At 41.6% G+C, this 26,866-nt stretch overlaps 2 protein-coding genes across 3 annotated transcripts in view; one reads left to right on the top strand and one right to left on the bottom strand.

Moving 5' to 3' along the window:
* Positions 1 to 14,384, top strand: part of LOC139370534 (complement C3-like) — a 63,021-nt gene extending 48,637 nt beyond the window's left edge. The window contains exons 31-41 of one of the 2 annotated variants that reach the window (XR_011627143.1): positions 221 to 280; positions 427 to 517; positions 622 to 788; positions 970 to 1,057; positions 3,893 to 3,982; positions 4,105 to 4,210; positions 4,538 to 4,627; positions 4,991 to 5,074; positions 6,670 to 6,753; positions 7,869 to 8,004; positions 13,744 to 14,064. Coding sequence is in view for 1 of the 2 variants with exons in the window: in XM_071110089.1 (XP_070966190.1) it covers positions 221 to 280; positions 427 to 517; positions 740 to 788; positions 970 to 1,057; positions 3,893 to 3,982; positions 4,105 to 4,210; positions 4,538 to 4,627; positions 4,991 to 5,074; positions 6,670 to 6,753; positions 7,869 to 8,004; positions 13,744 to 13,888 (1,023 nt within the window). In the remaining variant the exon portion in view is untranslated. Of the gene's footprint in view, positions 1 to 220; positions 281 to 426; positions 518 to 621; positions 789 to 969; positions 1,058 to 3,892; positions 3,983 to 4,104; positions 4,211 to 4,537; positions 4,628 to 4,990; positions 5,075 to 6,669; positions 6,754 to 7,868; positions 8,005 to 13,743 lie in introns of both variants that reach the window. The other variant, XM_071110089.1, reaches the window with a different exon arrangement.
* Positions 14,385 to 16,089: 1,705 nt separating this feature from the next.
* The window catches only part of LOC139369650 (nidogen-1-like), a 55,593-nt gene continuing 44,816 nt past the window's right edge, over positions 16,090 to 26,866 (bottom strand). The window contains exons 12-20 of the mRNA XM_071108916.1: positions 26,731 to 26,859; positions 23,956 to 24,192; positions 23,347 to 23,519; positions 22,085 to 22,211; positions 20,029 to 20,200; positions 19,592 to 19,749; positions 19,154 to 19,277; positions 18,321 to 18,433; positions 16,090 to 16,645 (exon numbers count right to left, since the gene is read on the bottom strand). Of these exons, the coding sequence (XP_070965017.1) occupies positions 16,527 to 16,645; positions 18,321 to 18,433; positions 19,154 to 19,277; positions 19,592 to 19,749; positions 20,029 to 20,200; positions 22,085 to 22,211; positions 23,347 to 23,519; positions 23,956 to 24,192; positions 26,731 to 26,859 (1,352 nt within the window). The 3' untranslated portion in view covers positions 16,090 to 16,526. The remainder of the gene's footprint in view (positions 16,646 to 18,320; positions 18,434 to 19,153; positions 19,278 to 19,591; positions 19,750 to 20,028; positions 20,201 to 22,084; positions 22,212 to 23,346; positions 23,520 to 23,955; positions 24,193 to 26,730; positions 26,860 to 26,866) is intronic.

The following is a 26,866-nucleotide window of genomic DNA, read 5'->3' as shown; positions in this document are numbered from 1 at the left end:
AAACTTTTGGGTCACTCGAATCACATTTCTCAGTCAGAATGTTGTGGTGTGAACATGGTTCCCTGAGGAAAGGAACAAGGCAACCTGCATCACAGAGGGGGGAAGGAGAAATGGATGTTAGAGAAAGTGAATTAAGAGAATAGTTGATATTAGTGAGAGACGGAGGAAGTCTATTTTGTCTGTTAGGCAGGTCTTAAATTAAAGTTTGTATTCTGCATAGGTCCAGCTGCATGATAACTTCACAGTAACTGCCAAAGGAACTGGTCTTGGGGAATTATTGGTAAGAAGGAAGGGGGGGTTAAATTGCACTGGATTTAAATTAGCCTAATTAGTGTGTGAAGACATTTGATTGATAACATAAAGATAAAATTAGTACCCGGGGATAACCAAGTAACACCAACCCTCTCCTTGCCTATCCATGTCAAGGTTACAACCATATACTATGCCATGCCCATAGAGAAGAACCAAGACTGCAAAAACTTTGTGCTTGATGTGGAACTAATAAAGCAGGCTAAAGGTAGGCTACTTGTCGTGGCTATTGTATTTTAACTTGTTCCCACTCAACAGTGATAACTGACGTTTCGTTTGTTTTGTTTTAATTCATTGAAATGTGGAAAAGAGCTACTAGAGCTACTAGTTTGGTGGTTGTTGATATCTGCATGACTGAAGTGGCCCCACTGTGTACGATGATGTCGTATTGCTAAATCTACCTTCAAAATGACATCTCTTGTCTTTAAAGTTGCACTCAACGGAGCGCAAGAGACATATATGCTCCACATTGACGTGTTGTAAGTAAAAGAAAAACCGGATTACTCGGGCAATACTATAATCACCATCATACTTTGTCTTAGGCCAATATTATTGTTAGATTGTATTCTTACCCAGTGAGGAAAAGGAACCACAGTACATGCAAAAATGAAATCAGATAAAATCAAGTCTTTCTTAAGGACACTCCTATTCTCTCCCAAGGTTTAAATCTGACAGAAATGCCACCATGACCATTTTAGACATCAGCTTGCTGACTGGCTTTGTAGTTGACGTCGAGGATCTGAAACAGGTGAGTTAACAAATGTTGATGTAGCAGATGGCTTATGGTGCATCGCTACTGCCTTTCTGAGACCTAGAAGTACTGTTGCCCGGGCATGGATCCAGAAAACGTATTGTCAGGTACTGGGTCATTAATATCGACTGTGCTTCTTGCAGATAGCTTCGACTCCAGGTATTCTAGATTCATTGGATGTCAGAGAGGGATCACAGTGCTCCTTTTGGATGGACAATTTCTGTTTCACATACATAGGAAAACGGCTTGCAGATATGCCATCTTAATTTGATCACTCCATTGTTGCAGAGAAATGCAAATTGTACTGTTTTTGAGGTTTAAAAAGGCTTCTAAAGTTTCCACATGTCTGACTTGATTTGCCCTAAAGAAAAATGTATCAAACCCCACAAAAAATGTTCAGTAGTTATAATCCACATGATAATTCAAATGTCTTGTTGCTGCAGTACTATCTTCCTGCTGTGAGAAACATGGATAGCAGATCTGATAGCAGATCTGTATGTACTCTTATCCTTAATAGTCTTTCATTGGCCTAATTGTGATATTTCCCTGTAAAATGAATTAGGTCTATACTTGCAAACATTTTTTTTAAGTTTTAGTTTAAAATTAAGCATCAGCCAATTAAATAGTTAATTCTTAGGGATAGCCCCCTTTTTTTCAATTTTTGCCTAAAATGACATCCACAAATCTAACTGCCTGTAGCTCAGGCCATGAAGCAAGGATGTGCTATTCCTCATACAATTTGAAAGGAAACACTGACGTTTGTGGAAATGTGAATTGAATGTAGGAGAAAATAACACAATAGATCTGGTAGAAGAAAATACAAAGGAAAAAAAAACGTTTTTTTGTGGGGGGTTTTTCTACCACCATATTTGAAATGCAACAGAGGTCCCAAATCTAGACATCACTCCGGTTGTAATTCCGATGGTGTCCACAAGAGGGCAACAGTGTATGTGCAAAGTTTCAGACTGATACTGGAAGTATGAGCAAGCTACATGACATTTAGTGTGAAGTCACCCAGGTACATTTGGGCAAATCGTGAATGACACATTTACATTTTTCTGCAAGTATATTGTCAAATCTGTATACTTGGACTTTGATTTAGCTTTTCCAGTATTAGTAGTCATATTGTAAGTTCAACATTTGCAAAACACCCAGTTTTCGTAACTTCATATCTCTCCATATTCTTGCAATTTTTGTCCAAAAGGAAAAGGTTTGCTGTCGCACAAGGTTAGCAGCAAAATTGTGCAACAGATACGGGGGTTCCCAGCTCATTGGCTATCTAGATAGCTTTGCTTGACCCCGATTAGTGCTTTTGACAAAGTTACAGTCAATCAAGTGAAGAACGCCCGTGTCATTGGCACGCCATGAAGGTGTCGCTCTCTGACCAAATTTGGTGTCCTAGAGGATATACTACACTCCTAATGATATAATGAAGTCTGGTTACGTTCTAGGATCTCTAAGGAATAAATACGAACATCATTTGACTGGCTGAAACAACATTTAGGGTTAGATTTTCACAGATTCCTTTCTTTGCAAATTGAATGAGTGGAAATACAAACTCGATTGTGCATGCTATATGGACCTTTTTAGGATGTGAAAAAACATGTAGCTAGCTATACATTCAGATGAGAGGAGGCTGGTGGGAGGAGCTATACTAGGATGGGCTCATTGTAATGGCTGGAATGGAATCAATGGAACGGAGTCAAACACATCAAACATATGGAAACCACATGTTTGTCTCCGTTCCAATTATTCCATTCCAGCCATTACAATGAACCCGTCCTCCTATAGCTCCTCCCACCAGCCTCCTCTGATACAGATAGAACCAACTGAGTGTGGCAGAATATGGACAAAATGCATTAAACTGTTAAACATTACATTCAGTGTCACCAGATTATGTAAACCATTAAATTGTGTCTATACTGTTCTGCAACCATACTGTCTGCACTAAAGTCCCTTTTTAGCAGTTAAGTACCTTACTCTTTTAGTTTTCCATTAAAATAGGAAAAAATAAGAAAAAAGTGTTTGCATTTTAGCAACAACAAAAAATTACAGATAAATAATTTTGCTAGGACTGTCTGAGAGTGGTCTGAGTGAGGGGCCGAAAAGAAGGGATATGTATCCTGAAAACTAGCTGTTATTGTTGGCTGAGAGGTCTTGCAAAACCTGATTACAAGGTCCTGTTTCAACCAGCAACAATCATGAATAACACAGATCAATTTATTTCACACGTTTACAATGTTAGTTTCATCAGCTGTTGCGCAATAGAATACAAAAACACAGGCAAAAAAGAATTGTGACTGCACTGGGCCTCACGCGTGATTACACCTTTGGCGGAATTGATACTGAGGATATTATAAACATGTTATTTTTATATACATAATTTTACATACCTGTAGTAGTCAATAACTGGACACAAAAGTTACTGTGTTCGCAGTTCTGGTGCATTCTTTATTCTGAAGAATCTCAGCCAGAACTTCTTCCATCACTACTACCGCCACAGAGTAACAGCGCCATCTATTGGATTGATAGTAGAACTACAGATACAGCTTGTAGGAGATAAATGCAACATTAATTAGACAGCTTAACTTTTGGTTTAAAAAATATCAAAAGAATGTCTCTTTTTCTAGTGTCTAATTATTCAACCCATTACAACTGCTTAAATGCCGCTCTGATGTAGTTATGGCAATACTCTTAAACCTTCAGGCTGCATGAACACACAGCATTGCCTAAGTACACAGTTTTTCTTCATTTTGCAATTTTTGTTGTGTTTTGTGGATAATACCATAAACATTAATGGTTCAAAGTTCACTCTTGTGTTTCTGCTTGCAGTTGTCAACCGGGACGGAAAGGTACATTCAGAGGTTTGAAATGGACAAAAAGTTGTCTGAGAGGGGCTCCCTCATCATCTATCTTGACCAGGTATCTGTTTGTGACATGCCACGCTGGTATTGAAATGGCTTTCTTCTTCTCAGTGACATGTATACAATGGCGAAACTTAATTGTATTATTCAACGTTCACTATATCTCCGGTATCCTTTAAGGTTTCTAATAAACTAGCAGACAAGGTGGCGTTCAGAATACACAAGGTACAAGATGTAGGTCTGCTTCAACCTGTTGGGGTCACCGTTTATGAATACTATGCTCAAGGTATGCATTATTTTTAGAGGGGATATGAACCAGACCTGGTTTAAATATAATTCACATTTCTTTAAAATACTTAACATGTGCTTGATTCAGCTTGTCTGGTGGAATGGAACAAATGGAATAGTCCCAAAAGTATAAACCCTGCCCATTTGGCATTCCAGGCAGGCTCAATCAAACACTCAAAGTATTTGAAAGAAAACATATACTATTAGAACCCAGGTCTGATGTAAGCACAGACACTCACATGTGCCTCATAGACTACAATGCATTCACTAGAAATGCCAACGCACAGAAGGAAATTGTCTTGAATAGGGACTTTTGTCATTTTAGAGAACCGCTGTGTGAAGTTCTACCACCCAAATAAGAAGGACGGAACCCTGAACAGGCTTTGTCAGGAAGATGTGTGCAGTTGTGCTGAAGGTACCATGCCTCGGTGGCCAAATAGCTGCCAAAAAGTAGTTGCAGTTATAGGATCAGCTTACCCTACTCTGATTATTTTACCATCATCCATTCAATGTTCAGGAAAATCCAAAATATCATGTTCCATTTTCACATGGAATGATCATTTTGCCTGTACAATAATATGTTAATGTAGCCTGGGTAACAGTCTGTTTCTGCCATCATTCCACTCCAGAGTACAAGGAGTGGAATGTTTGCACAAAACAGGTTCTGAATTTCAGCTTAATGTTAATATACTGAATGCCAAAGTAATAGTGTCCTCACTATATAGATTGGCTGGTTACTTTGACATGTTCATTCTCACACATGACCTTTCTTTCATAGAGAGCTGTAGCTTCAAGAAGAAACATGGAGACATGAGTGAAGTGAAATTGTTGGACAAAGCCTGCGAAGCTGGAATGGATTATGGTAAGTCTCTAGTCTTTTGAGGCAGACAATTGTGTTCAGTAGTGTGGCACAATGATGCAAAGTGCTTTGCAATGGAATATTTGTATTTTCTCCCTACTGGACACAACTCAGGTATAATTAAAGTGAACAAAATTATAAACTCAGCAAAAAAAGAAACGGCCCTTTTTCTGGACCCTGTTTTTCAAAGATAATTCGTAAAAATCCAAATAACTTCACAGATCTTCATTGTAAAGGGTTTAAACACTGTTTCTCATGCTTGTTCAATGGACCATAAACAATTAATGAACATGCACCTTTGGGAACAGTCATTAAGACACTAACAGCTTACAGACGGTAGGCAATTAAGGTCACAGTTATGAAAACCTACGACACTAAAGAGGCCTTTCTACTGACTCTGAAAAACACCAAAAGAAAGATGCCCAGGGTCTCTGCTCATCTGTGTGAACGTGCCTTAGGCATGCTACAAGGAGGCATGAGGACTGCAGATGTGGCCAGGGCAATAAATTGCAATGTCTGTACTGTGAGACGCCTAAGACAGTACTACAGGGAGACAGGTCGGACAGCTGATCGTCCTCGCAGTGGCAGACCACATGTAGCAACACCTGCACAGGATCGGTACATCCGAACGTCACACCTGCAGGACAAGTACAGGATGGCGACAACAACTGCCCAAGTTACACCAGGAATGCACAATCCCTCCATCAGTGCTCAGACTGTACGCAATAGGCAGATAGAGGCTGGACTGAGGGCTTGTAGGCCTGTTGTAAGGCAGACATCACTGGCAACAACTTCACCTATGGGCACAAATCCATTGTCGCTGGACCAGCGACAAAAAGTGCTCTTCACTGATGAGTCGTGGTTTTGTCTCACCACTGGTGATGGTCGGATTTGCGTTTATCGAGGTGGAGGGTCTGTCATGGTCTGGGGTGGTGTGTCACAGCATCATCTGAATGAGCTTGTTGTCATTGAAGGCAATATCAACGCTGTGCGTTACAGGGAAGACATCCTCCTCCCTCATGTGGTACCCTTCCTGCAGGCTCATCCTGACATGAGCCTCCAGCATGACAATGCCACCAGCCATCCTACTCGTTCTGTGCATGATTTCCTGCAAGATAGGAATGTCAGTGTTCTGCCATGGCCAGCGAAGAGCCAGGCTCTCAATCCCATTGAGCACGTCTGGGACCTGTTGGATTAGAGGGTGAGGGCTAGGGCCATTCCCCCCAGAAATGTCCAGCAACTTGCAGGTGCCTTGGTGGAAGAGTAGGGTAACATCTCAAAGCAAGAACTGGCAAATCTGGTGCAGTCCATGAGGAGGAGATGCACTGCAGTACTTAATGCAGCTGGTGGCCACACCAGATACTGACTGGTACTTTTGATTTTGACCCCCTCTTTGTTCAGGGACACATTATTTATTTATGTTAGTCACATGTCTGTGGAACTTGTTCAGTTTATGTCTCAGTTGTTGAATCTTGTTATGTTCATAAATATTTACACATGTTAAGTTTGCTGAAAAGAAACGCAGTTGACAGTGAGGACGTTTCTTTTTTTTTCTGAGTTTATGTTTACTTATTCATATGACTGTCTTTTTTTCACAGTTTTCAAAGCCTCCTTGGTTAACGCAACACTGGAGTCCTACACCGATACATACCTAATGGAAATAAAAAGGATTATCAAAGAAGGTAGGATAAGTCCTTAATGTTTAGTCCGGAGTTTCCAAACGATAATCATTCACTGCTGGATTATTTTGAGGATGACTATGTGTATCAACAGTGACAGTTGATATTTTGTTAACATTTTCAAATGCTCCTCTCACTTTAACACAAATGTGTCATTCCACAAATAGAGTGCCTATTGGGTAGTGTAATTCGTCAAAAATATTTTGAATTTTTCACCTAATTTTCACATTCTGTTCAACTTCATAAAAATACATGTTTCCCCATGAAGAGGTTTAATTAAGAGGAATTACTATAAAAGTGACAGGGTTGATCGTAACAGTGTTGACAATTTCATCTTGAATCAACCATAACTTCCCTTCTGACAGGGGAAATGGAAGCTTGTAGTGTGCAACAGGGAGGGGCAATTGAATGAAAGCTTGTTCAAATATTTCTAGCCTACCTATCGATTGGTAACAGGGTTGACTTATGTTCAATGTGCTCAGTTTTCCACCATTAAACACCAGAAAATGGCCAGAAAATGGAAAATGCTTTGACACTTTGATTTGACTATTAAATGTTCAATATTTCATTGGAAAAAAATCTTAATTTTACCAGATTAAAACGAGACTTCAGGTTGACCTGAGGGACATATGTTAATGAATCCCTAATCACACGAAATAAGTAAACATCTTCAGAAATGACTTTCCCAAAGCAACAAAGTAAATAGGGCTTCACAATGATGGTGAAAACTTGTGAAAATCTTGGGGTTATGTGGGATTACATTTTCCTGAGAAGTTGACATGATGTGGGACATGCCAAAAATGGGGATTTTCAGAGAAAACAAATCCCTTACTTGAATAAAAACACACTCCTATTGGAATTATTACCATGGTTTGGTTAAAGCATAGATATTTGTGATCCAAATGGTAAATCAAGTGTTATCAACATTTACACACAATGTCTGAAGTACATAAAAGGCAATGTATTCGTGGAGTGACCCAAATATTCCCTAGAAACACAATATGGGTTTTACACACAAATGCAAAATGTTTTTGTTTTGCAAGCCGCTCTTTTTTCAGAAAGTTTAACACCAAGTTCTTTAGAAATTAGATCAACGTTAATGTTCAATTTCTCTTTAGGCACTGACCTTCTGTTGAACGGGGAAAAGCGCTTGTTCCTGGCCCACCCCTCCTGTAGAAAGGCACTGGATCTGGAAGAAGGCCAGAGCTACCTGCTCATGGGAGACACTGCAGCTCTTATCCAGAGTGGTGACAGGTAAGAAATGTCTCATCATTACGCAAGTTTCAAAAGAGTTTTGAAGAGAAATCCTGCCTACGACTCATATTTTTGCAAAGAGCAACTTTCATGATAAATGTTTTATTTTTACGAAAACCAGATGTTTTAGGCTCAGTTATAGTGAAACACGTCTATTCTGGTCTTCATTTGGACTGTTCGTTGCGAAAGTGATATATTTAGGTATTTTAGTAGTAAATCTAGCTCTTTTCGCCCCTAGCAGTACCATTGGAATCGTAATGTAAAGTGACTCCACGCCATCTCAAGGGAGGGGTTTCGTATGAAATACCCTCCCTTCTAGATGTGCTGGGTGGTACCACCTCAAGTCTTTCTATAAAAGCAGGTGAAAGCCTGCCTTATTTGGTAATGGTCTTGGTAATTGGAGTGTGCCAATATATTTTGCCCGATTCATCCTTGACTAGACTACTGAAGTTACACAAAATTCAAAAGGCAGTAAGGCACATTTCCCCATTTGAACAACAATTCAAAGTTTTTGCTTATCGTTTCATACACATCTATGTATGTTACAAAAAAAAACATGTAAGCTATGAGGATTATACATTTATATTTGTAGCTACATCCTAAGAAGAAATAGATGCCAATGGTGGTCATGTCAACTTGTATTTTTTCCCCAACCAATGACTGATTGGTGGTGCAGTCTGCTAAAACAGTTGGCTCATACTGTAGTTGAATGGTTGTGAGCTCTAATAAATATGTATAACTTTTTTAATTTAACCTTTTATTTAACTAGGCAAGTCAGTTACGAACAAATTATTATTGACAATAACAGTCTAGGAACAGTGGGTTAACTGCCTTGTTCAGGGGCAGAACGACAGATTTTTACCTTGTCAGCTTGGGGATTTGATCTAGCAACCTTTCAGGTATTGGCCCAACGCCAACCTGGCAGGTAGGGCACTGTATTAAAGCCACCGCGCAGCCATCTTGGTACTACTCCTCATTTGTAAAAAAAATATTTAGGAAGCTATAGAAATACATGCGTTACTGTCTACATTCCTTTTTGACACATGTACAGTATTATATTACAGACACCTTAATGCATACTTTTAAATGCTATTACGTGAGCTAAACTTAAAAATGAAAAAATGTATAACATTTTCCGTCAAGTATGTTTTGGAGTACTAATGTTACAACAAAAATACTTAAATACATGTAATTTCGTCCTTGAAACATTTAATTGAAATACTATAGAATTCCATTCATTCCTATGGTGGACTGCTCCTACTTGGGAGTGCCAATATGGCCAACCGGTGGCTTCAAAGCCTCTCAATGGCCAATACATACAGTGCCTTGCGAAAGTATTCGGCCCCCTTGAACTTTGCGACCTTTTGCCACATTTCAGGCTTCAAACATAAAGATATAAAACTGTATTTTTTTGTGAAGAATCAACAACAAGTGGGACACAATCATGAAGTGGAACGACATTTATTGGATATTTCAAACTTTTTTAACAAATGAAAAACTGAAAAATTGGGCGTGCAAAATTATTCAGCCCCCTTAAGTGAATACTTTGTAGCGCCACCTTTTGCTGCGATTACAGCTGTAAGTCGCTTGGGGTATGTCTCTATCAGTTTTGCACATCGAGAGACTGACATTTTTTCCCATTCCTCCTTGCAAAACAGCTCGAGCTCAGTGAGGTTGGATGGAGAGCATTTGTGAACAGCAGTTTTCAGTTCTTTCCACAGATTCTCGATTGGATTCAGGTCTGGACTTTGACTTGGCCATTCTAACACCTGGATATGTTTATTTTTGAACCATTCCATTGTAGATTTTGCTTTAAGTTTTGGATCATTGTCTTGTTGGAAGACAAATCTCCGTCCCAGTCTCAGGTCTTTTGCAGACTCCATCAGGTTTTCTTCCAGAATGGTCCTGTATTTGGCTCCATCCATCTTCCCATCAATTTTAACCATCTTCCTTGTCTCTGCTGAAGAAAAGCAGGCCCAAACCATGATGCTGCCACCACCATGTTTGACAGTGGGGATGGTGTGTTCAGTGTGATGAGCTGTGTTGCTTTTATGCCAAACATAACGTTTTGCATTGTTGCCAAAAAGTTCGATTTTGGTTTCATCTGACCAGAGCACCTTCTTCCACATGTTTGGTGTGTCTCCCAGGTGGCTTGTGGCAAACTTTAAACGACACTTTTTATGGATATCTTTAAGAAATGGCTTTCTTCTTGCCACTCTTCCATAAAGGCCAGATTTGTGCAATATACGACTGATTGTTGTCCTATGGACAGAGTCTCCCACCTCAGCTGTAGATCTCTGCAGTTCATCCAGAGTGATCATGGGCCTCTTGGCTGCATCTCTGATCAGTCTTCTCCTTGTATGAGCTGAAAGTTTAGCGGGACGGCCAGGTCTTGGTAGATTTGCAGTGGTCTGATACTCCTTCCATTTCAATATTATCGCTTGCACAGTGCTCCTTGGGATGTTTAAAGCTTGGGAAATCTTTTTGTATCCAAATCCGGCTTTAAACTTCTTCACAACAGTATCTCGGACCTGCCTGGTGTGTTCCTTGTTCTTCATGATGCTCTCTGCGCTTTTAACGGACCTCTGAGACTATCACAGTGCAGGTGCATTTATACGGACTTGATTACACACAGGTGGATTGTATTTATCATCATTAGTCATTTAGGTCAACATTGGATCATTCAGAGATCCTCACTGAACTTCTGGAGAGAGTTTGCTGCACTGAAAGTAAAGGGGCTGAATAATTTTGCACGCCCAATTTTTCAGTTTTTGATTTGTTAAAAAAGTTATCCAATATCCAATAAATGTCGTTCCACTTCATGATTGTGTCCCACTTGTTGTTGATTCTTCACAAAAAAATACAGTTTTATATCTTTATGTTTGAAGCCTGAAATGTGGCAAAAGGTCGCAAAGTTCAAGGGGGCCGAATACTTTCGCAAGGCACTGTAGCATCAGAAATCCAGGGTTTATATACGTTATTGGTTCTAATTCCACATAAGGCAGATATCCATATACAGCTCTGGAAAAAAATAAAAGAGACCACTGTAAAATGATCAGTTTCTCTGGTTTTCCTATTTATAGGTATGTGTTTGGGTAAAACATTTTAGTTTTATTCTATAATCTACTGACATTTCTCTCCACCAGTCTTTCACATTGATGATGGGTGAATTTATGCCACTCCTGGCACAAAAATTCAAGCAGCTCGGCTTTGTTTGATGGTTGTGACCATGCATCTTCCTCTTGATCACAATCCAGAGGTTTTCAATGGGGTTCAGGTCATGAGATTGGGTTGGCCATGACAGGGTCTTGATCTGGTGGTCCTCCATCCACACTTTGATTGGCCTGGCTGTGTGGTACAGAGCATTGTCCTGCTGGAAAAAACAATCCTCAGAGTTGGGGAACATTGTCAGAGCAGAAGGAAGCAAGTTTTCTTCCAGGACAACCTTGTACATAGCTTGATTCAACCTTGTACGTGGCTTCATTCTTCCAGGACAACCTTGTACATGGCTTAATTCAACCTTGTACGTGGCTTGATTCACTGAGATGAGTGCCTTAGACTGCTACGCCACTCAGCAGCCCCCACACCGCGTTGTTCACCTGGAATGCTTTTCCAACAGTCTTGAAGGAGTTCCCACATATGCTGAGCACTTGTTGGCTGCTTTTCCTTCACTCTGCGGTTGAAGTCGGGGGATTGTGGAGGCCAGGTCATCCGATGCAGAACTCCATCAATCCCCTTCTTGGTAAAATAGCCCTTACACAGCCTGGATGTGTGTTGGGTCATTGTCCTGTTGAAAAACAAATGATAGTCCCACTAAGCCCAAACCAGATGGGATGGCGTATCGCAGCAGAATGCTGTTGTGGCCATGGTGACAGTGTCACCAGCAAAGCACTCCCACACCATAACATAACTCCTCCATCCTTTACGGTAGGAAATACACATGCGGAGATCATCCTTTCACCCACTCCGCGTCTCACAGACATTAAGTTGGAACCAAAAATCTCAAACTTGGACTCCAGACCAAAGGATACATTTCCACCAGTCTAATGTCCATTGCTTGTGTTTCTTGACTCAAGCAAGTATCTTCTTCTTCTTGGTGTCCTTTAGTAGGGGTTTCTTTGCAGCAATTCGACCATGAAGGCCTGATTCACACAATCTCGTCTGAACAGTTGATGTTGAGATATGTCTGTTTTATTTGGGCTGCAATTTCTGAGGCTGGTAAGTCTAATGAACTTATCCTCTGCAGCAGAGGTAACTCTGTGTCTTCCATTGCTGTGGCGGTCCTCATGAGAGCCAGTTTCATCATAGTACTTGATGGGTTTTGGGACAGCACTTGAAGAAACTTTAAAAGTTCTTGAAATGTTCAGGGTTGGCTGACCTTCATGTCTTAAAGTAATGATGGACTGTCATTTCTCTGCTTATTTGAGCTGTTCTTGCCATTAAATGGCCTTGGTCTTTTACCAAATAGGGCTATCTTCTGTATACCACCCCTACCTTGTCACAACACAACTGACTGGCTTAAGAAGGAAAGAAATTCCATAAATGTACTTTTAAGAAGACACACCTGTTAATTGAAATGCATTCCAGGTGACTACCTCATGAAGCTGGTTGAGAGAATAACAAGAGTGTGCAAAGCTATCGTTAAGCCAAAGGGTGGCTACAAGGAAGAATCTCAAATATAAAATATATTTGGATTTGTTTAACATTTTTTGGTTACTACATGATTCCGTAGGTGTTATTTCATAGTTGATGTCTGCACTATTATTCTACAATGTAGAAAAATAGTAAAAAATAATGTATTTACAATATTCATCCTGTGCCCACACACTTCTAATTATGAAAATATACCTATGAGAGGGGTCGCCCTGGTAGTAGTTGAAGGTTTTTATAAAGAGCTACTGTGTAAATACTGCAATGCGGGATTGAATTGAACCCCTAGTCTTCATTTTCAAGGTGTTAATTGCACTTTTCTTCCCAACATAATCCCGCAATAAATGTGATTCCACATTTCACTGTGAGCTAACTGTTCAGAGCCGTATTTGCTTGTGATGCACATAATTTTATTATCAGTGTGCCAGTGTACTGGTAAGTGTGAGCCATTCCCCCATCCACAACTTCTCATTTGAATGCATTCTTTTAAGGGGTTGGGCAAGCCTGAAATTGAGCTTGAAAGTTACACCCTGATGTTAAATCTGACTTTGGAATCAGATTCCTGATTAACCCTTCAAGTGTAGATCAGATGAAACAAACAATGGCATGCAGCATCCACTTTCAAGGAGTAGTTCAGTATTTTACTACTTGCTGTTAGATGGTTCCTCACCCGTAAAGCAGTCTATGGGCCAGGAAAAACTGTAATCCATGGTTCTGTTTTCGTTAAACAGCCATTACAAACTTCAACTAACTTTAGCCACCGCTAGCTAACAATCAATGGAAGTGATGTGGGGGATGTGAGCATGTTATTTTTTGAATGACCAAATCACCTTTAAGTAACATCAAGCCGAATATGGAGTTGATGCTCTCATCAATTTCAATTATTTTTTATGCGAGCAGTGGCTAAAGTTTGTAGCGGCTGTTTAAAGAAAACTGAACCATGGATTACAGTTTCTCCTGACCCATAGACTACTTTCATCTAACATCAAGTTGTCAAAGCTATAAATGAGCTATTTCATTAACTGTAACTACATTTCTGTCCCGCTACTAGACCGCAAACCCTGCTAAGAGCTATGTCTTTGTGTCTAGATTCGAGTACGTATTGGGTGAGCGGACATGGATCGAATCCTGGCCCACAAGTGATGAGTGCAATATCCAGGGTCCGACCAGGGAAAGATGTTTGGAAATCAATGACTTTGTTCACGTAATGGAAAACGAAGGATGTGTAAACTAGAGTGAACATGTGTTATTCTGTTTTCATTTGTCACAGTTACATTTTTTCCTTGCAAAAGAATGTCTGCACCAACTGTAGCCAACATTAGCGCTGTACTTGTCAATTAAAATGCTTTGTTTGTTGTACTGGAAGATAATTGCGAAGAAAAAAAAACATGAATAAAGATGTTATTCCAATTTTCTGATTTGACACCAGTCTCAGTCAGGGGGTTAAACCAGGGTCATCCATGTCCCATGCAGTCCTGTGTGGCTCAGTAGGTAAAGCAATTGACTTACACCGTCTGGGCATACCCATATGAAAATGTATGCATGTACCAGTTAAGAGTAAAGACATATATCCATGAAGGTAAATCTACAAAGAAATTATGGCCTGGCTGGTTGGTGTTGTAATGCAATGCAGTTCTTTTTCAAACCAACTTTTAAATAATCCAAAAAATGAACTCTACCAGTAGGTGGCCCACTTCATGAAATCACTTGTTCTAACGAGTCTGCACACATTTGAATGGTGTCTCTGAACTGCTCAGTGGATGTTTAAATGCTGACCAAACCGGACGTTGATTTTGTTCACCCACACCAGAAGCAATCAGAACATGCAGGTTGAAATATCAAAACAAACTCTGAACCGATTATATTACTTTGGGGACAGGTTGAAAAGCATTAAACATTTAATTTAGCTAGCTAGCTTACTGTTGCAAGCTATTTTATAAACATTGGGTTGTTATTTTACCTGAAATGCACAAGGTCCTCTACTCCGACAATTAATCCACAGATAAAACGGTAAACTGAATTCCTTTCTCGTCATCTCTCCTCCTTCCTCAGGCTTCTTTTTCACTTCTTTGGACATTATATGGCGGTTGGCAACCAACTTTACAGTGTATTACTACAACGATTGGAGTGTGGACGTCAGTTCATCTTTCAATCACCCACGTATATGCTGCTAAACACCAATGAGATGGCACATGGGTATATGCTCTTAAAAACCAATGAGATGGGAGAGGCCAGAAGAGACTAAAATAAACTATTTCTAAAATAAACTATTTCTATTTTAGCATCTGGCAACGCAGACGCTCGCATGCAGAGTTGGAGCAATGATTGAATAACGTGTGTAAATATATTTTAGAATACTCACTCACGCGACGCGACCGGTGTGGTCAGCATGTTAGGAGAAATTCGGCACTTTTGTAAAAAATTCCACTTTTGAAAAAAATCATAACTTTTTTTTAAAATCACATTTGTACATTGTACTTGAACTTGTGTCCTCAAAAGTGAGTACACCTCAACAATTTATAAAACATTTTTACCAGAAAGGTGAGTTCCAGACATTTCTAAAACTATGCAACGTTAGCAGTTGTTGTTTATGGCTCATGATAAAATAATTACATTTGGGTATGCCTGTTTAGGCAGAAATCCACATTTTGCCCAATCATATAAGACAATAACTGGCCAACTGTTGTTAGTGTTTGCTCTGAGATTGGAAGTTTAGGGATTCAATCCCCTGTTGAGTCATACCAAAGACTTATAAAATGGGACCGATGCCCCTGCTTGGCACTCAGCATTAAGGAGATGGACTTATGGTATAGCCCTTTGATAGACTAGCGTTCTGTCCATGGGTGTACTTGTACGTCAAGCTGCCTCACGCTACAGAGGCAGGAGATGGGCATCTGCCCTATTGGCTGTTCTGGCTCGGACAGGGCTTACGTACATAGGCCATGACCAGAGATTTTGCGTTCGCCACAGTTCATTTTGAGAGCTATTAGAAATATAATGCATTTACAAATGACAATGTGTATTTTCACAAACCACAAACTGGTATTATAGTTACTGTATGCTTTAAAAAAAAGACAAATATCTTCCTGATAACAAACATGTTACTGGACTAACAAGAAAAAAGACCATGTACACTAAACTTGTAAAAATGTTAATAGGACAGCTGCACATAATGTAAATGTTCTTGTTTTTTCTCATAGTCACCGCACAGCTGCACACACAGTACACGCATTAACCTTATGTAACACTCCTATGGTGGGCTGTCAACCCTCTCAAGGGGAGAATGAGGTCATCAAAAGGCGATGGGCCAACTTCTCTCCAGATAGGCTTGTGGCAGCCAAACACCGACAACCTGGTGTTATGCCCAACAATCTGTACACCTTCACAGTAATAATCAGCTATAACTGGTCATCAAGAGCACCAATGGAAACGTGTACTTCAGATAATACGTCTATATTTCAGGTATTTATTTACAATACAAAAAAATACAAATGTGACCTTTTATCAAATGGATCAGAAAATAATGGCAAAATAATTTGGGAGGTTTCAAATACACACCGTAACAGTAACAAGATCAAAGGACGAGATAGGTGTAAGCAATAGGATAGCATCTCCACCTAACTAACCAGAGAACTACAGTAGAGATCGCTATCATATCCTTACAAACGACCCAATCCTCTCAGATATGCCACAGGGGATTCAACAATAAACTGAGCAGTAGAGGCCTAGCGATCTGAATGGATTTGGGCGACAGAGTAACCCCCACCCGGAGGCAGTTTATCATTATTCCTCTACAGAGGAAGTTGGAAGGTACACGTGTCACAACCCCTTTGTGCAGTTAGGAGTAGAATCTACTATTCTCTCTTCACTCCTCACAAGTTCCTCCCCACACAGCTTCCGTCCACCACGTCTGGGCACCGGCAGGTGAAGCCGCCGCGGCGGGGTAGACAAAGGTGTGAACAGCCTCCGTTGTTCGAGCAGTAGTTATACGCTGCGGGAGACATTCGGATAACATTACCATCACATACAGGAGTTTCTAGTTACTTGGCACAATTGTACTTTAAAATCAAATGCACACTACATGTGTGGTGAATAAGAATAAGAGCAAACCCCACCAAAAGCAGCAGTAGGTACATTTGAAGTCAGAAGTTTACATACACCTTAGCCAAATACATTTAAACTCAGTTTTTCACAATTCCTGACATTTAATCCTTGTAAAAAAGTACCTGTCTTAGGTCAGTTAGTATCACCAATGTATTTTAAGAATGTGAAATGTCAGAATAATAGTAGAGAGAATTATTTATTTTGGCTTTTATTTCTTTCATCACATCCCAGTGGTTCAGAAGTTTACATACACTCAATTAGGATTTGGTAGCACTGCCTTTAAATTGTTTAACTTGGGTCAAACATTTCAGGTACCCTTCCACAAGCTTCCCACAATAAGTTGTGTGAATTTCGGCCCATTCCTCCTGACAGAGCTGGTGTAACTGAGTCAGGATGGTGTTCTTCGGCTTGCAAGCCTCCCCCTTTTTCTTCCAAACATAATGATGGTCATTATGGCCAAACAGTTCTATTTTTATTTCATCAGACCAGAGGACATGTCTCCAAAAAGTACGATCTTTGTCCCCATGTGCAGTTGCAAACCGTAGTCTGGCTTTTTTATGGCGGTTTTGGAGCAGTGGCTTCTTCCTTGCTGAGCGGCCTTTCAGGTTATGTCGATATAGGACTCGTTTTACTGTGGAAATAGATACTTTTGTACCTGTTTCCTCCAGCATCTTCACAAAGTCCTTTGCTGTTGTTCTGGGATTGATTTGCACTTTTCGCACCAAAGTACGTTCATCTCTAGAAGACAGAACTTCCTGAGCGGTATGTCGGCTGCATGGTCCCATGGTGTTTATACTTGCGTACTATTGTTTGTAAAGATGAACGTTGTACCTTCAGGCGTTTGGAAATTGCTTCCAAGGATGAACCAGATTTCTGGAGGTTTACAATGACTTGGCTGATTTCTTTTGACTTTCCTGTGATGTCAAGCAAAGTGGCACTGAGTTTGAAGCTAGGCCTTGAAATACATCCACAGGTACACCTCCAATTGACACAAATTATGTCAATTAGCCTACCAGAAGCTTCTAAAACCATGACATAATTATCTGGAATTTTCCAGGCTGTTTAAAGTCACAGTCAACTTAGTGTATGTAAACTTCTGACCCACTGGAATTGTTATTCAGTGAATTTTAAGTGAAATAATCTGTCTGTAAACATTTGTTGGAAAAAAAGACTTGTGTCATGCACAAAGTAGATGTCCTAACCGACTTGCCAAAACTATAGTTTGTTATAAAGACATTTGTTGAGTGGTTGAAAAAGGAGTTTTAATGACTCCAACCTAAGTGTACGTAAACTGTAGCCAATATGCTGTGATAATGTATTAGGCCTACAGCACAAACCTCATTCCTACAGAACAGTTATTAGATTGTTCCATTTTTTTAAGTCATGTTTTTTACCTGACCGGTCGATCTCGGCTTACTTTTTGACTACGAAAGTGATCTTGACTCAGAAAAGGTTGGTGACCACCTGACCTCGACTATCCCCAAATGGCACCCTATTAGAGTGCCAATAGGGTGCCATTTGGGATGCAAACCAAGGCTGTGAAGAAGTGTGAGGAGGCTTACCTTGTGGGCATTGAGTTGGGGTCGTGGCAATGCCGTACACTCGCGAACGCTTCTGTGGCAGAAACTCGTCCGTCTCTCTGTCCGTTGTGCGGTCCACGGCTACCACCGCCTCCCTGGCAACAGCAAACAACATTATCAAAACATTTTCCAAGCAGTCGCTGCTGCCCCCCCCCCCTCCCCGGAACCACACAACAATGTTTCAGCCACGTCAAATAATCATTGGCATTAAACAAACTTAAGACATTTATGAGACACTTGCGTTTTTAAATAAACAGAACTGTTTCAAATGGCTATGAAAAAACACCTCGTACTCATAACTATGAAGTCTACTACCATTCTTTTGAAGGCTCTTACTCTTTTGACAACTGACAATTAGCAAATTAGAACTCAAATTATTGATCATGGAATTTATTTTTATATGATTTAAATATATAGGGATATGTAGCCTATAGGTCTAGACCTACAGTATTTATATTTTAATGCAGTCATCTCTGTTTTAAAGTTGAAGCATCTTTGAATCCTTTGCTTGTTTGTAACAATTGCCAAGACATTGGCGACTTTGTATTTGTAGTCAACTTCGTTCTGCAGTTATCGTCAGTCACACAGAATAAAGATGTTTAGGCCTATCTGTCTCTATGTATAGCAGAGATTTTATGTGTATAGTAGGAGAATCTAAAGAAGGGCAGTCAGTAAATAACAAGCATTTTCAAGTGCAACTTTAGTAACAATAGTTTTAGGAAACAGCTTGGAGATTTAACGATGCTCCTACGAAGGTTCAAAGAATGAACATAGCCTTAAGATGCTTTTGGGAAACCGGACCCAGGTGATCATACCTTCTCCAGTCAGTGTAGTAAAGGTTCCTCCCATGGGATACGATGGCGAAAGGATACTGAATCCCCTCCACAATAGTCCTACGGTTCCTACCGTTGGGGTCCATACACTGTACCTTACGAGTACCTGTAAAGGTAAAAGAAAACATGCAGCAGTCAAACCAACATCCCTGTTGCTAGCACCATGCTTCAACTAACTAAGTCATCTGAACTGCCTCAGTAGAGTGGGATTTTCCCATGGATTGCTACATAGCATGTTTAGTGTTAGCATGTTTAGCATAGTTCATTACCAGCACCACTAGTGTTAGCATTTTTAGCATACCTTCTCACCAACATCAATAGTGTAAGCATGTTTAGCATAGCTTTTTACAGATAGTGTTAGCATGTTTTTCGTAACTTCTTACCAGCATCGATAGTGTTATGTTTAGCATAGCCTCTTACCAGCATCGGCCCAGCACAGCTGCTGGCTCTCAGGGTCGTATGTCAGACCGTTGGGCAGCCCCAGGTCGTCCTTAACCAAGACTGTCCGGTCGGTTCCGTCCATGTTAGACATCTCGATTTTGGGCCCGTCTCTATTCCAGTCTGCCCAGTAGAGTCGTCTGGACAGCAAGCCAGAGAAAACATGTTCCTGGCACGATGCTTAGAACCATATTTTTAAACCAACAGCTTTAAAAGGAACACAGCACTGGTGATTTGTGTTGTCAACCTACATTGTGCTATCGAAATCATGAAAAGGCTAACCTGCCAGATTCGCTAGCGAAATCATTCCAGGCCTTAGCGGTTAAGGATAATATATCTTCAGCACAAAGAACTAACTGCTTCTTTAATCACACATTTTCATCAAAGGAATCACTCAGACATTGCCCAAAAACACGTACCCATAGGAGGGGTCAGCGACGATGGGCCGAGGGTTGACCAGGTCGGTGTCGAAGAGGACACGGCGCTGGCTTCCGTCCAGTTTGGCCACCTCAATCCTGTCCTTCATGGAGTCCGTCCAGAACATTAGTCGGGCCAGGTAGTCGATAGCCAAACCCTCTGGACTCTCCAGGTCTAAGGAAGAGAGGAGGAGGACATCATTACGCCTAGATCAGACAGAAACTGCTGATTTTCTATGGGAGTCATCAGGGATGGAACTTAAGGAGTTGGGGCACTGGCCAGCTGGGGTAGTAGACTGCAATTCCTACAAGCCCGGGTCCAAAATCTTTCAGAAGAGAACATTTCAATAGACAGCAAGCTAGTTGGTCATATAAAAAAAATACTATCCTTAGGCAAGCAATATTTCCATCCCTGGGGGACACGACATTGTCAAAAGTATGTGGACACCTGCTTGTTGAACATCTCATTCCAAAATCATGGGCATTAATATGGTGCTGGTCCCTCCTTTGCTGCTATAAAGCCTCCACTCTTCTGGGAAGGCTATCCACTAGATTTTGGAACATTGCTGCAGAGACTTGCTTCCATTCAGCCACAAGAGCATTAGTGAGGTCGGGCACTGATGTTGGGCAATTAGAGCTGGCTCAGTCAGTGGTCCAATTCATCCCAAAGATGTTCGATGGGGTTGAGGTCAGGGCTCTGTGTCAGGCCAGTCTTCCACACAGATCTCAACATATAATTTTTGCTCTTGCTCTCTGTATGGAGGCATTGTCATGCTGAAACAGGAAAGGGCCTTCCCCAAACTGTTGCCACAAAGTTGGAAGCACAGAATCATCTAGCATGTCATTGTATGCTGTAGCGTTAAGATTTCCCTTCACTGGAACTAAGGGGCCTAGCCCGAACCATGAAAAAACAGCCCCAGACCATTATTCCTCCTCCACCAAACTTTACAGTGGGCACTATGCATTCGGGCAGGTATTTGTCCGTCGGACTGCCAGATGGTGAAGCGTGATTCATCACTCCAGAAAACACGTTTCCACTGCTCCAGAGTCCAATGGTGGAGAGCTTTACACCAATCCAGTCGACGCTTGGCATTTCGCATGGTGATCTTAGGTTTGTGTGCATCTGCTTGGCCATGGAAACCCATTTCATGAAGCTCCCGACGAACAGTTCTTGTAAAGACGTTGCTTCCAGAGGCAGTTTGGAACTCGCTAGTGAGTGTTACGTGCTATGTGCTTCAGCACTCGGCAGTCCTGTTCTGTGAGCTTGTGTGGCTTGTCTGACCCCGCGGGGCAGCTCTAGCAGGGCAGAAATTTGACAAACGTACTTGTTGGAATGGTGGCATCCTATAACGGTGCCACATTGAAAGTCACTGAGCTCTTCTGTAAGGCCATTCCACTGCCAATGTTTGTCAATGGAGATTACTTGGCCGTGTGCTCGATTTTATACACCTGTCAGCAAAGGGTGTGGCAGAAATAGCCGAATCCACAAATTTGAATGGGTGTCCACATACTTTCGGATATATAGTGAACATTGAAAGACTACCAAGACAATGGATGGCAATCTGCCATTTGTCCGTGTTGTTTCACACATGTCAAAAGATGAAATGATTGGAACTTTTGATGGATAGACAGATCGCCGATGTGTTTTTGTTTACTCATTATACCCACATGTAAAGCCTTTATAAAGAGAAATTAAGAGAAACAAAACATGATAAATAAAAAGTTAACTATTACCATTCTTGATGCATTTCATGGACCATGCTAGCTAGGTTTGAAATGATCTCAGACCAGTGTACCGCTCACCTGTTGTGACGAGAGAGTGTGTCTCCTCCCTCCAGACTGGCCTGAGACCTGTGTACTAAAGCTGTTGTGACGAGAGAGATGGTTTCTCCTCCCTACAGGCTGACCTCAGACCTGTGAACAGCTCACCTGTTGTGATGAGAAAGATGGTGTCTCCTTCCTCCAGGCTGACCTGAGACCTGTGTACTGCTCACCTGTTGTGACAAGAGAGATGGTGTCTCTTCTCTCCAGACTGGCCTGAGACCTGTGCACTGCTCACCTGTTGTGACGAGAGAAATTATGTCTCCTCCTTCCAGGCTGGCCTTGCTGATGGAGGGCCCAGTGATGTCCGTCCAGTACACCATCTTCTCCACACAGTCGTAGGCCATGGCGATCACCACTCTGTCCTGGGAGCAACACATAAAGACAGAGGGTTTTATTGATTCATGGTTTATTTAGATCGGGACAGATACAAACACATTGTCACATTGAAAAGACCACTCATCCGATGCACTTTGCACCGTAGTAGCGTGTGTAGCTGGCCTGGCACTGATACAAATAAAATGCCCTTCTTTTTTCCCTTCTTAACTGCTAATTGGAAACCATGCAAGTGTCAGAATATAGGATGTCACACACACTCAATAGAGCCCCTGTCCACAGCAAGAGAACAATTTATAATGTCATAAATTGTTTAACTAGACTGTCACATTTGCGTTGCAAGCAGAACAGGAACTACTTTAACAGTGATAATATCTCACCCCATTCATTTCACAGATGGGGTTCAACCAAATGACATATTGAAGTACATAATGTTACATTACATTTCAAAATGGCAGAATGCGGCTCGCCCAACAATTGAAGCTTTTATGGGGAAGAATCCCTCTGTATGTCCAGTTACACGTTCTGCCAGACCATTCCACGCCAGTGAGAAGAAAGATGAAAAGCCTGAGGACGAGTATGGATGGTCGACTCACACAATCGGGAGATTGTTCAAGTGGCATTTGGGACATTACAGAGAGTGGGTGCGTGGACCCACAACACCCATCAACGCACTCTCAGTCCGGTTAAAGGAAACATCTGATATGCGAGCAAGAGGTTAGCAAAACCCCCTCTTTTCATTCAACCTAAGACTGGGGGTCTGAGAAGACAGCTATGGCCATCTGGTGAGCAGCCATCTTAACAAAGTGTGGTATGCCGGTGTAACAGTATAACTTTAGTCCGTCCCCTCGCCCCTACCCTGGCTCGAACCAGGGACCCTCTGCACACAGACAACAGTCACCCACAAAGCATCGCTACGCACCACCGCTAACTCGCTAGCCATTTCACATCGGTTACACCGGGGCTTACAGAGGAGTGACTTATTGACTGAGTGAATCTCTCACTCGGGAAGAGAGTGAGTGAGTTAACGTTTGTGAGTCAATAAGTCACTTCCCACAGTGCTTTTAGCGAGTGATGTGCAGTGCTTGACTGAATGAGTAGCTATCTGACTGTCTGTTTGAGATAATGTGAGGTGAGTTGAGGTGCGTCAATGTGGAGCCTCACAGGCAGGTGAAGCAGGGCTTTGGCCTCCCCTTTGTTCATGCTGTATCCGTCCAGAGGGATGTGCTCGATCTTCCCGCTCTGGGCAAACAGCAGGTGGGTCCCTGGGGCCACAGGAGAGACATCCGGCCTGGTGGTGGGTCCGATCGGGGGAGGAATCACTCCTTGGTCAATACCTGTCAAGGAAGGACAACTGAAGTTACATTTCCCACTGGACACAGACGCCCTATCAACATCTAGTTTTGGTTTATATTCGATTGAGTTTTCAACTAACCTGATTTAAATGCGAAATCAACAAAACGTTCAACCATGCCATTGAATTTAGGTTAAAAGTTACTTTACTTTGATTACTTTTTGAAAATCCAATCAGTTTTTCACGTTGATTTAATGTCATCACATATATTTTTTTTGTTGAAATGACGTGGAAACAATGTTAATTCAACCAGTATGTGCCCAGTGGGTTCCTACTGTATTTTTATTCAGCAAACGGGTACAAATGTTGAGTGTAATGGAATAGACATGAGTGCTATGAATGCATGAATATGTTGAATATTAAGGTAAAAGCCAAGGATGACCAAATCGGCCCCACCACCCTTTGAGGCAGTCACTCACACAAAGGTCTTTGGCCGGGGCCAGTTCTAGTGTTGGGGACCTCCTGACCATTGCCGTCCACACACCAGCACTGCCCAATGCTACCGTGGCACTGGGTGGGCTCGTAGGCACCATGCTGGTCGCAGGTAGGAACGTACTGACTGACGGCGGGGCGTGGGCGGAAGAAGGAAAACGAGCCTGTGTCGGAAGAGACCTGGATGCTTTCTCTGTCTCGCTCGCACTGCGTCTTCTCAAGCTCTGGAATAAAACAGAAAGGTGACATGAGAGAATTAATAAAATAAATAGAGGAAATTAAGAAAATAAAAATGATCCTACATGTCTTTTAGAAAGGTTTTTAAAGAAATTGCTTTCTTTTTAAAGCGCTGTATAGCTTTGGTTTAAATATAATTGCCTTACTGTACTACATGGCACATGGCAGTTCAAAACGAAAGTTAATTGCCTGCTACTAATATGGAAAACATGGAATAAGGAGAGAGCCGATGAGCATATGATTCAATGTAGAATATTTTTGCAGTCCTGTAAATCTGACATAGGGGACACGGTGACATCTGGAATACAGTGTCTCATCCCCAGGGTATCTGTCTGGTTAACCACAGACTAGTCATAACAATCTCAAACAGCCGGAACATACAATCTGCGCTATGCACAGCGTCTGGCCGCAACAATCAACAAAAGCCACCACATAAAGACAACTAGTCAACGATGGAAACAGTTAACAGTTTTTGTCAGACGGTCGTCAACCGTCGAGACGAGCAGAAGACAACCAGGTCAACTCTCACAGGGTCCAGACACTACAGTGTGTACTACAAGTATAAGTTCATACAAAGGAGGACAAGATTAATCCCCTTTGCAGAAGGCTTGTACAAAATATGACAAAGCTGGAGGCAGAGGAGAAGGAGGTATAATTAGCGTGGTGGAGCACATACATGCAGTTGACACCTGGATTGGACTTGAACAAAGAGGTAACATCTGAGAAAGATGCCAACTCACAAACACCCAAGGCCAGCCTATAGAGAAATAATGGAACACTTGAATACACAGAGCCTACATTCCCAAATATACAGTGGTGAGTTGAATCAAAGAGAAAATGGACGTCAATAGGTGCAGTTGTTGTTGTTTATTAAACGTTTTAAATTGCTGTTTGTAACTCCAGGGCATCTTTACTTTTTATGTTCAACTAAATTGGACTATTGGCCCTGGCCAAAAGTATTGCACTATATAGGCCATTAGGGACACAGCTCAGGAGTCTGTATTCGGGAGTGTGGGACCATTGGCTCTATTCCAGCACATCCTTGTGACATGTTCCAGGCCTTTGGCCCTATTTGTATGGAGAATGAGCAGCTATGTTGGTCTTTCCTAACGGGGATCGTATGTTATGTATCAACACCAACCTCCCTTTCCATTCCTTTATCCTCCCTACATAACATCTGTGTGTTGTTATACCCATCCCCGCACAGGAAGGCTGCACAGTGTCAAATGTCAACCTTTAAATGTCATTCAGAGGGAGGGAAGAGGGGGACATGTGGTCAAGGCACACCAGAAACCAACGGACACTCAGTTCAGAGTGAGTTTCAGAACCCCGAAGCACACGCACACACACCCTTCATCCATCCTCCCTCCCCCTAACAGTTCCATATTTTAGCAGTCTCATATAGTCTTATATCAGTCTTGTTGAAGTACACACTGTTCCGGCCTTCGCCTCAATCCACGTTCTGCCATGCTGGGAGCGTTCCATGATTAAATAACTTTCTATTGGTGCCAGGCGATGACGCAACACTGATAGACTTGTTTAACTTAGCGAACAGACCTCCGTTAATAAAATGCACTGTATATACTGTTTAGTCCACTATGGCTTGTGTGGACTTTCAATATAAACAGTTTGTCTCTGGTATATTATGCTTTCCTTTGATAACAAATCTGTCTTGCTCCCCCGCCCCCCTCTCCCCCCTACCTCTAAACCAAACTATACTGTTAGGAGCTTCACATGTTCCAGCTGTTGGCACTAAGACAGAAAAGTAAAACTACGCAAATGCTAATGTTTTGAGGGGAAGAAGATGTCTGATGAGAGCTCGTGCTATACCCATGCAATGTACACTATTTAGATACTTCCGGACATAGCCATACAATTTAGAGGTTCCTTCTGAATGCATGTCTCTTGACTTCCCTTGCACATTTTGGACTATACTGCCTCTGGCTGCTGTTTAACTTATAAGTATCAGTAGCCTTGTCTGAGACAAAATGGCCCGTAGGGTAGGAGCCTATATCCTGTTTCTGCAGCATGAGGCAGCTTAGTGTACACCCCCTGTCCATTTCCTTAAAGGGCCAATCTGCACATCACAACTTACAAATGTCTCATGAACTTATTTCAACTGCCGTACCCCATCAGAACCCAAAATATAAGCTTATTTTACTCCAATGTTTGTAAACATTCTCATTTTATACAACCATGTATCACTTTAAAACATGGTTAAAACTATAATTTTGATGTCATGGATGGTCAGTTCTTGCATCCATTGCTCCATCTATACACTTGAGAATAGTTACATTTCTCCAGCCCCATCCCATAGCTATTTACCAAAGCACTGGCCGGGTGACAACTTTGTTAGTGTTTGAACTGCAGATTCACCCATTTTTAGAGTCATTGGTATGACTTGACCGGGGATCAAACTTCTGTTTGGTTCCAAAAGACCATGACCCTGAGAAGAACTCCTCTCACACAACTTGGGGTTTGAAAAAGGGGATTTATTTACACCAAAAAGCACAGGGGTTTCCTACCTGGGGAGCCAGGGGCACACCGGAAGCCATCGCCATGGAAACCAGGGCGGCACTGACAGGTGAAGGAGCCCTGAGCGTTATAACAGACGGCGTCCTGGTGACAGCGACCTTGCTCGCACTCGTCAATGTCTGTGTG

The sequence above is a fragment of the Oncorhynchus clarkii genome, chromosome 17 (genome assembly GCF_045791955.1).
Source record: "Oncorhynchus clarkii lewisi isolate Uvic-CL-2024 chromosome 17, UVic_Ocla_1.0, whole genome shotgun sequence".
NCBI lineage: Eukaryota > Metazoa > Chordata > Actinopteri > Salmoniformes > Salmonidae > Oncorhynchus > Oncorhynchus clarkii.
The sequence above is the reverse complement of the archived record's forward strand: the minus strand, read 5'-3'. Positions and strand labels throughout refer to the sequence as shown.